Source organism: Indicator indicator, chromosome Z (assembly GCF_027791375.1).
Source record: "Indicator indicator isolate 239-I01 chromosome Z, UM_Iind_1.1, whole genome shotgun sequence".
Taxonomy (NCBI): Eukaryota; Metazoa; Chordata; class Aves; order Piciformes; family Indicatoridae; genus Indicator; species Indicator indicator.
Window position 1 is genome coordinate 11,159,210 of NC_072053.1, and position 10,053 is coordinate 11,169,262.

At 47.2% G+C, this 10,053-nt stretch overlaps 1 protein-coding gene across 1 annotated transcript; it reads left to right on the plus strand.

Annotated features, from left to right (window-relative positions):
• The first annotated feature begins 1,403 nt into the window (after positions 1 to 1,403).
• On the plus strand, positions 1,404 to 9,592 carry ZBTB7C (zinc finger and BTB domain containing 7C). The gene is made up of 2 exons (XM_054398115.1): positions 1,404 to 2,590; positions 8,956 to 9,592. Exons 1-2 carry the CDS (start codon positions 1,422 to 1,424, stop codon positions 9,590 to 9,592), a joined length of 1,806 nt encoding a protein of 601 aa, XP_054254090.1. The 5' UTR covers positions 1,404 to 1,421.
• Positions 9,593 to 10,053: the final 461 nt, after the last annotated feature.

Sequence of the window (10,053 nt, forward strand, 5' to 3'; positions counted from 1 at the left end):
TATGCATTGATGGCACAGGGTGGGACTGGGAAGCTGCCAGAGATGCAGCAAGTGGGATTGAGAACCTGCTTGATGACCTAAGCCTCCTGTAAAGAGCCAGTGTGGGCCTGCAGTTTTACTTACATGTACCCTGGGTGCTCTCAGAGATTAACCACTTGTTTGTGAACTGTCTACCTTCAGCAACGCCATGAGCCAATGCTCATAGAGGTGACACTGCTCTGTGTCCTGAGGGTTTCCAAGGGGTTAGTGTATTCAAAGTTACTCTGGCTGTTTGATGTATTCTGTATGTGATGGGATTAATGTATTTGCTGCCTGCTGGAGGAAGTCATTCTCCTTTCCTGGGATTTCTCATGTGGAAGGGCTTCTGGAGCCATGTGAAAGAGGAAACATCTTACCGATTTAAAAATGGCAAAGAAACCCCAAAAACTAAAAACAAGGTTTTCCTTTTGGGTGTGGGCTCTTTGTTTCTGAATTTCCCTTTGATGCTGTAGCTGCTCTAAAAGGGAAAGGTGTCTGCCAGATGCACAGGGCATTTGATACCATGCTAACAAGTCCAAACAGGGTAGGGAATGGAGCATGCTCAGCTCATGGGTGAGGACTCCAGACAGCCATCTGCCTCTGGCTAGGCCCTTGCTCCCTGATTGTCTTTCTCTTAGCCTTTACGTACACTGTAACACACAACTCCTTGCTTACCTCCCTTGCTAGATGCGTCAGGAAGACATCCCTATGTGGGTTGTCCACATGCTGATGTGACATGATATAGCATCCAGGCATGAAGCAGCAGGAGGGCACAGAACTAGAGACCTGCTGTTCCATAAGGATGGCTGTCCTACTGCAGCAAACAGCCACAACAAGCAGGCCCTTCTATTTGGGATGTCCAGTTGCACCAGTCCCAAAAAAAATGTGTAGATGAGATGGACACTCCCTGGCTTATCTTGTTTAAGTAGTATAGGTGCTGGCACTTGGCAGTGAGAAACCATACAGCATCAGCCTTTCCCCACATAGCTGCTGGCAGGGCAAATCCAACATGTGCCTGGAAAGATGTTGGCTCTGGGAAGATGTGCAAGAAATGTGATGGGGAGGGAGTTAGTACACAAGGTTTCTGGGGGAGGGATGTGAAAGAGGAGGGAGCTTGCGAGGGTGAGAACTGAGAAGAGAAAGGTGGAGACAAAGATTGAAACAAAGTGATTGGAGAGAATCAGGGGTTAAATCACAGAGGACCCAGAAGGAGTTAAAGTTGATATGGAGATGCACTGAGGCAGTACAAGCAGGAGGTGATTACAGAGATCCAAGTGGGGACAGGGAGAGGAGGACATTGACAAAAGGCAAAGTCATTTTTGTGTTTGGATCATGTTACTGATTTCGAAATCTCTGCTAATTCTTTACTGCCTGTGTTTTGTTCTAGGGCACTAAATGAGAATATGGCCAATGGCATTGAAGATCTTATCGGGATCCCATTCCCGAACCACAGCAGTGAAGTATTATGTGGTTTAAATGAGCAGCGGCATGATGGTCTCCTCTGCGACGTCATCCTCATTGTAGAGGACCAGGAGTACCGGACCCATCGGTCGGTCCTTGCTGCCTGCAGCAAGTACTTCAAAAAACTCTTCACTACTGGCACTTTAGCAGAACAGCCCTACATTTACGAGATTGACTTTGTCAAGCCTGAAGCACTTTCTGCCATCCTCGAGTTTGCCTACACCTCAACCCTCACCATCACCACCTCAAATGTTAAGCACATCCTCAGCGCCGCCAAGATGCTGGAGATCCAGTGCATTATCAACGTATGCCTTGAAATCATGGAGCCTGACAGAGAGGTGGAAGAGGAAGATGACAAAGATGGCGAAGATGATGATGAAGAAGAGGAGGAAGAGGAGGAGGAGGAAGAAGGGGAAGATTTTGTCAATCAGGAGAACCTAACTGATGTCCAAGAAGTAAGCTGTCACCAAAGCCCTTCTAAGCCTGATCTTACCCAAGAAGCATATATAGAGGCTCCTAAAGACTTTCCAAATCACTACCCAGCCAATAACCCTGCTGGACACTTGGGCATGATACGAGACTTCTCCATCGAGTCTTTGCTAAGGGAAAACTTGTACCCTACAGTGAACATCACGGAAAGGAGGCCAGTTCTCTCTCCTTTCACTCCTAGCTTCCTCCCCCATCTATGTAATGGTGATTTTAGCTCTTTCCCCCAACTCGAGGAGCCACAGATAGACAACAGTCCTTTGGATCTGGTAATCAAAAAGAGGAAGATCAAGGAAGAGGAGGAGAAGGAAGACCTACCTCCGCCTCCTTTCCCTAATGACTTCTTCAAGAACATGTTTATCAACGCGCCAGCAGCTCCCTTAGGGCATATTAAGGCAGAGACTGACTATAGTGCTTATCTCAATTGCCTAAGTGCTACTCAGTTTGGAGGAGTTTTTCCTCCATGGCCCCTGGAAGAAGAGAGGAAGATAAAGCCCAAGACATCCCAGCAATGTCCTGTGTGTAATAAAGTCATCATGGGAGCTGGCAAGCTGCCCAGGCACATGAGGACCCACACAGGAGAGAAGCCCTATATGTGCAATATCTGTGAAGTCCGCTTTACCAGGTGTGCATTGGTAACCTCTGCCATGTGCAGGGAGGGTGGGGGTTGGAGGGGCCATGTCATGACCCATGGCTGATTCCTAAGCTACAAATCTCTTTTCCCTTAAAAAGTACTGAAGAAATCAGGGTGTGATTTCCATCCCTTTGGAGAGGAAGAAAATTTAAAAAAAAAAAAAAAAGAAAGGAAGGGAAGGTGAAGGAAGAAAACAAACCTACTGCTTTTGGTGTGTTGTGTATGCCATCCACAACTCACAGGATCCATCACCTCACTGGTCAAAAGCTTGAATAAGTAATGGGATATTTTCAATCCAGCATAGTCCACCACAGCTGGACCAGAAGGACTTGGAAAATAATTGTCAAATGGCCAAAAAGGCTTCATCTTTAATATGCTGGGAGATGTGCTGAGTTGGGAGGATCATTTAGATGCAGGATGTAATTAGTTTGGGTTTGCACATTTTGGCATCAGTGTAAACCACAACCAAGCTGCACATGTTTAGACATGTGCCTGGGCTTTCTGAGGCTGGAATGGTCCTGACTATTATGCATTAGCAGTGAGGTGGGTGTCAGCTTCTTCTGCCAGGTAACAAATGATTGAACAAAAGGAAATTACTTCAAGTTGCACCAGGGGACCTTTAGATTGAACGTTAGGAAAAATTTCTCCACCAAAAGGGTTGTCAAGAGGCTACCCAGGGAACTGATGCAGTCACTATACCCAGAGGCATTTAAAAGACATATGGTACTGAGGGACATGATTTAGTAGTAGACTTGGCAGTGCTGGATTAATGGTGAAGGGTCTTTTCCAACCTCAATGTTTTTATGATTAATAACCCTGAAAGGTGGCTGCCCAACAGCCTAGCACCTGAACTCCCTCCATTGTTAACAGAAGGAGATCAGCACCCTCACAAAGGTAGGTTACAAAAAAGGATGAGCAAAGGTATCATCAAAGACCACAAAGACAACCTGCAGGGCTTAGCTAAGGCAACTAACCTTTAGGTATCTGAAGTTTGGTGAGACCAACCCCAAAGTGGCTTGCTTTGAGGCAGCCATGGCCAACTAGATCTGTCCCTCATACCAATTCCCAGCCTTTGCATCTCTGTTGAGATCAGCAGACCCCTCAAAGGGAATAAATTGGAGTGGGCTATGCAAATCTAATGCTACAGTTTGCAACCCTTCTGTGAAAAGTTGGGCAGATTTAGTCGGTGAGCAGAGACAAACAGGTTCCTGGACCTGCTCTTGCTGGGTATAATTAATATCTAATGGGTACAATCTTTACCATAATAATAAAGCTTTTTGACAAGAGCATGCTATTTCAGCTCCTGGCTGTGCATGAGAGAGAGAGCCCGATTAGGCTGTGGAGAGCAAACCAGAGGAATATAATATGCACAGTAGGCAAAGGCGAGATCCTGACAATGGCTAGACACCTGGGGTGTTCCTGCATTCAGCCTGTCTTTTCTTCTCCTGTCCCTGTAATAATATGTGAGTGGAAGTTATGCAGATGATGAGGATTTGACCTGAAAATAAATTTCCATGCTCCCCTCCATTAACACAGCAGACACTATGTTATAATGCAGGGAACATCATGCCTCAGGCGGGCGTATGCAATGTGAGCTGGCTCACCCTGGTATTTGCAGGGGAAAGGCCACTGCCTGGTGCTATTTCCTGCCTCCAGGAATCTGGATCCTGCCCTTGCTAGTGTTGCATCCCCAGCTTAGTGCTGGGTCATCACCTCCAGACAGATGGGTAGGATCTGCTGAGAAGAGAGGGATGGGTTCAGCCTGTGGAGTGTAGCTTCTGGCCCTATCCTGTGGTCCCCATCCCTTTCCTGGGTGTGATGCTGCAAGTGCCAGTTGCTGATGAGGAAATAACTTGGCTTGATCCGTCACTGACACCTTCCTCATAATGGGAATAAGACAGCTGAGCTCTCCCAAAGGGCTTGCAAAGTTCTTTACAGGCAACGATGGCATTGTTGGCTTCATTTGAGGAAAATGAAGCATGGAATGATCTTAGTACTCACTCACACTCACTGTGAAGTTTACTAGGAGGCTTCAGGTGAAAACTCTTCATTCTGGTGAGACTCCACCTGCAGTGCTTTGTCCACCTCTGGAGTCTTTAGCACAAGAAAGACGGGGACCTGGTGGAGCAGGTGCAGAGGAAGCCACCGAAATTATCAAGGGTCTGGAACATCTCTGTTGTGAGGACAGGCTGAGAGAGCTGGGCTTGTTCAGCCTGGAGAAGACAAGGCTCCAGGGAGACCTTACTGTGGCCTTCCAGTACTTAAAGGGAGTCTATAAGAAGAATCTTTTCAGCAGGGTCTGTTACAAAAGGACAAAAGGGGTGAAGATTTTAAACTTTTAAAAAAGGGAAATTTAGATTAGATGTAAGGAAGACATATTTTACAATGAAGGTGGTGAAACACTGGCACAGGTTGTCCAGCGAGGTGGTAGATGCCCCAGTGCCTGGCAACATTCCAGATAAGGTTGGGCAGGACACTGAGCAAACTGATCTAGTCAAAGATATCGCTGCTCACTGCAGGGGGGTGGACTACATGGCCTTTAAACACCCTTCTCAACCCAAACCATTATATGATTCTATAGGTGGGAATTTAGATATGATGACACCTAATCCAGACAGGTTAAATCAGCATTTTTCTGGTTACAAGCTCCACACAGAAATCGTCTATTGAAGCCCATTACTAAGGCAGGGTTAAACCTGACAGTTTCTATATCCTGCCATATGCTTAACAACTTCTAAATGCGAAACATAAGGGTAGGACAATTTTAACTCAAGAAAATAATCACAATATTGGGTCTCCCATCATCATTCAAGAAAAAAAACAGTTTGGGTCACCCCACAGAGAGCTGAAGGCTGGAGGTTTTTTTCTTTTTTAACCCCCTGAGTAAAGTAGAAATTTCAAAATGTTGGTTTATTTTTAAATGTATTTGGAAGTATTTTGAATAGCACACAGCTGTTTCGTCTTGTTTGGGTGGATTTTTTAGCCATTTTCAGCATTCCTCTTAATGTGAGAGCTCTGCTTTAGGGGAAAGTGTATTTAAGCAAAGTGGAGTGATTGAAATGTAGAAAGAGATTTCTGCAGGTGTTTGCTTAATGTCACCACTTACTTTACATGTTTTGCTCTCAGGAAGAATCTCATGCTTCCCAAAAGCATCAGGCTTCCACCCACAGCACTGAGTGGTGCCTCCACCAGGGAGATGCAAGCCCAGACCCCTTGGGGTCCTCAAGGAGTGAGGATGCAGGGAAGTAGATGTTCCCAAGTGGGGCATATGAATGAATCAGTCCTTTGTATCATTTCTACACTTGAGGAGCAAATGTAAGAGGACAAATAGAGAAAATATATTTTGCTGGGTGGGAGTCCCCCAACCTCCCTGTCAGATCCCTTCCCTTTCACATCAGTGGAATCTACATCCCATGGCAAGGACCCCACATGCACCTGGTTCTGCTTCTCCTGACTCCCAAGGACGTCTGATGGCAGGAAGCAGGACTTAATTTAATAGCTCATTAATTTTTTTTTCCTTAAACAAAGGCTGCTCAGCTTTTACTCTGCTGTTTTGCCCTGCTAGAATGCTGGAGAAAACTGCAAATATTTCAGCTTTTCTACCAAGACAACCCTGGAGTGCTCAAGGAGAAACTGTTCCATCCAGAAAGGTTAACATTATTTGTTCCTGTTATTTGTGTTGTGACAGCTCACAGCGCCCTAATCGCTCTCCTAATGCAATTGCATTAAGGTTATTCACACACAGGGAGAGCAGTTCTCCTTCGGAGATCCCATCTCACAAAGCCTGTGTTTCCCATGCCACATCCTCCCCCAGCTGCTTTACTGAAGCCAGGGAATCTTCTCCCCTCACCCCAAGCCCTGAGCTTCTCCAGGTAGAGCCATATAAAATCTCTCTTCCATCCCACTGAGACACTGCTGGGGCAGGGAGGATTGAGTTTCTCTCTGTCTGCTGCTGGAGATGGGTAACAGCCTGAAAAAGCTTTCCCTGTATTCACATTATACAGTCCTGGCACACTGCATGTTTATTAGGAAAAGTGATCCTGCTATGTTAAACATTACATATATAGGTTTAAACTATATTATAGGTGGGGCTGGTAGCTCTGCTTTTTATTAACATTTCCCAACACTTCTCATTATGAGCCCCTTCGTTCGTCTGCATTATCCATTTGTGGTGAAATTTTCCACACAGCTTTGTCTGCTGCTGAGAACTGATTTTCAGCCATTTTGGGGGAAATGTGCCATTCTTAAAACCCTGCGATAGCAACATCTCTGAAAACATTGGAGTGGGAGATTGGTGTGTGGCCTCGGGCTTGGCATGGGGACCCAGAGAAGCCTTTTTTTTCCTGCCTCCCTAAAAATCTGCATGAGTTGTAAGTTCGTTAGCACCAGGGAGCATTTCCACTGCCGGTGCTGGTGGCGGACCAGGCTGAGGCCAGTTTTCCAAAGGTAGTAAAGCATCATCTGATGAACAAGTTACTCTCCTGCTAGGGATACTACTTTGTGTTCTTGGTCTTGAGTAACTGGTTTGCAGAGATACCCACCTCAGGGCTGCACTTTTCACACCGTGGCCAGCATCAGCATACTGCTGGTCGTATCACCAAAACCGATTTCAGGTCCACATGGGCAGGGTAACAGAAATTAGTGCAAAGGCAACACCTTGTAAGTTTTTAGGACTTCACATGCTAGCATAGATAGATTTTTGGGGGTGGTTTTTGCTTTTCTTTTTTGCATGCTCACATATTTTATATAGAACAATAATGTGCCTCCATATACATTATGCTTTTCTTAGCCACATTACTACCATCTTGGAGGGATCGTACTGAAGCATTTCAAAACCAGTAGGAAATCTCTCACATTCCTGTTTACTTACTTGAACTCCACTGGTGCAGCCTACTTGGCTTGGTGCAGCCTACTTGGCTTGGTGCAGCCTACTTGGCTTGGTTCAGCTACAACGAGCTTTGCTTTTTATAATCGTATGTCTTAGTTGTGCTTTTTGTAGCAAAGAAATGTTTATTTGGGGAAAAAAAATAAAAAATAAGTGACTGGGACTGCCAGCTAGGGAAAATATTCTTGCTTTTAGATGTTAGAATTAAAAACCCCAACTATATTTGTAAGTAAGCCCCATTGCAATGTGTATTACACTGTCCCGTGGCTGTATTTAAAAACCTCTCCCAAAATGTGTGTGAGGCTGGATGTATGCTGGCCTTGGAGAACATGGCAGGGAAGGACAGTGCTGCCTGTGCACTCTGCTTGCCTTACCCTCTACCGTGCTTCAGCTTCAAATGAAAGCTCCTGAGACACCCAGTGGTCAGTGCAAGCATGGAAGGAAAAGGAAAATCCTCTCCAAGAGGGACTTCATTTCATAGAAGCATGGCATGATTTGGGTTGGAAGGGACATTTGAAGGTCATCTAGTCCAACCCCTGCAGTAAGCAGGGACATCAGGTTGCTCAGAACCTTGTCCAACCTGACCTGGAGTGTTTGCCAGGATGGGGCATCTATCACCTCTCTGGGCAACCTTCCTTATACCTAGTCTAAATCTCCCCTCTTTTAGTTTCAAACCATCACCCCCTGTCCTGCTGCAAAAGTCCCCATCTTTCTTAGTACTGGAAAAATTAAATAAGTTCTCCCTGGAGTCTTCTCTTCTCCAGGCTGAACAAACACCAACTCTCTCAGCTTGTCTTCATGGGAGGTGTTCCAGCCTTCTGCTCATTTTCGTGGCCTCTTCTGGATCCACTCCAACAGATCCATGTCTTTCCTGTGCTGAGGACTCCAGAGCTGTACACAGCACTGCAGGAGGGGTCTGACCAGAGTGGAGAAGAGGTCTGTCAACCTGCTGGCCACATTGCTTTTGATGCAGGCCAGGATGGGCCACAAGCGCATGTTTCCAGCTTACATCCAGCTTTTCATGCACCAATAGCCCCCAATTCCTTCTCTGCAGGGCTGCTCTCAATCCCTTCATCCCCCAGCCTGTACTGACAGGTGCAGGACCTTGCACTTGACTTTGTGGAACCTCATGAGGTTCACGCCCAAGCAGCATGCTCCCATAAGATGAATTAATTTTCATATTTGCAGGCAAAAAATTCAGGTGTACTTCTTCTACTGTTTTGTTTTCCTCCCATTAAAGCTGGTTTGAACACTCTGTGATGGACTGCAAACTGCTGTTGTGGAGGTCTGGGTGTATGCTGCCCCACGAAGGAGGAGGCAGATGCAAACACCAGCCTGCAAGAATATTGGGTGAAGCCCAAGGATCACCCCCCCACCTTCCCATCACCTTTGACTGTCCTGATCTAAGAAGGAATCCCAACTGCATCCCTTCCAGCCCATGCCACTTGACCAAGTGCCTTTTCTTTTGCAGGCAAGACAAGCTCAAAATCCACATGCGGAAGCACACAGGGGAGCGCCCGTACTTGTGCATCCACTGCAATGCCAAATTTGTGCACAACTATGACCTGAAGAACCACATGCGCATCCACACGGGCATCCGGCCCTACCAGTGTGAGTTCTGCTACAAAAGCTTCACCCGCTCCGACCACCTCCACCGCCACATCAAGCGCCAGAGCTGCCGGATCGCGCGACCCCGGCGAGGACGCAAGCCGGCGGCATGGAGGGCTGCTGGCTTGCTCTTTACTCCTGGTGGCCCGCCGGTGGAGAATAGCTTCATGATGCCGCCAACGTTGGAGGAGATGAGTGGCCACCTCAGCAGTGCAGCCATGTGCCTTCCTGGCCCCAGCCCCAGGCACTTTCTGAGTGAGGCCAACACCTCCTTCAGCCTGCAGGAGCTGGAGAGCCAGTTTGAAGAAACCCAGATGAACCTCTTCAGGCGAGCCCAGCTGGACTTGGAGAGGAATGCTGGCATCTTCGCCTTCACTCTGGGCCATAATGAAAATCTCGCTGCCCAGCCCTTCTTCTCCCTCCCTGATCCTTGGAGCACAGGCTTCAGTGGGTTGGCAGGGCTCAGCCACATGCCTCCTATCTCAGAGGCAAGCAACTAAACCTGCACCTGGTCCCACCATAAGTTTGCTTCCTTCCCAACAGGGCAGCTGGCCCCTCAGGGTCCTCACCTGCCCTTTCACATCCCCATGCTCCCAAGAATCTTCTTCTTTGTCCCCTTGCTGTCCATGGTCCAGAGAGTTTGCTGAGTCTCTTTCTCTCTGGAGACTTTTGAAACCCACCTGGATGTGTTCCTTTGCAACCTGATCTAGGCAACTCTGCTTTAGTAGTAGGGTGGGACTAGATGATCTCTGAAGGTCCCTTCCAATCCCTGCCATTCTGTGATTATGTGATTCTCTTCTGTTGTGGCCTGCCTTGGGGCAGCTTGGGGCATGGGGCCATTCCTGGGGCGAGCAGGTGGGTAAGCAGGTGCTGTGCCTCATGGCCACTGGCACTTTAGACTCTGTGATGCACTTGGCTTTGAGGCCATGGGGCACTTGATGCCCTGTCCAGTCACCCACTG

Excerpts from the sequence above, each read along its gene's own strand:
- ZBTB7C (XM_054398115.1), top strand. The coding sequence starts at position 1,422 with ATGGCCAATGGCATTGAAGATCTTATCGGGATCCCATTCCCGAACCAC. Across the intron at positions 2,591-8,955 it reads TGTGAAGTCCGCTTTACCAG|GCAAGACAAGCTCAAAATCC; the intron begins GTGTGCATTGGT and ends TTTCTTTTGCAG.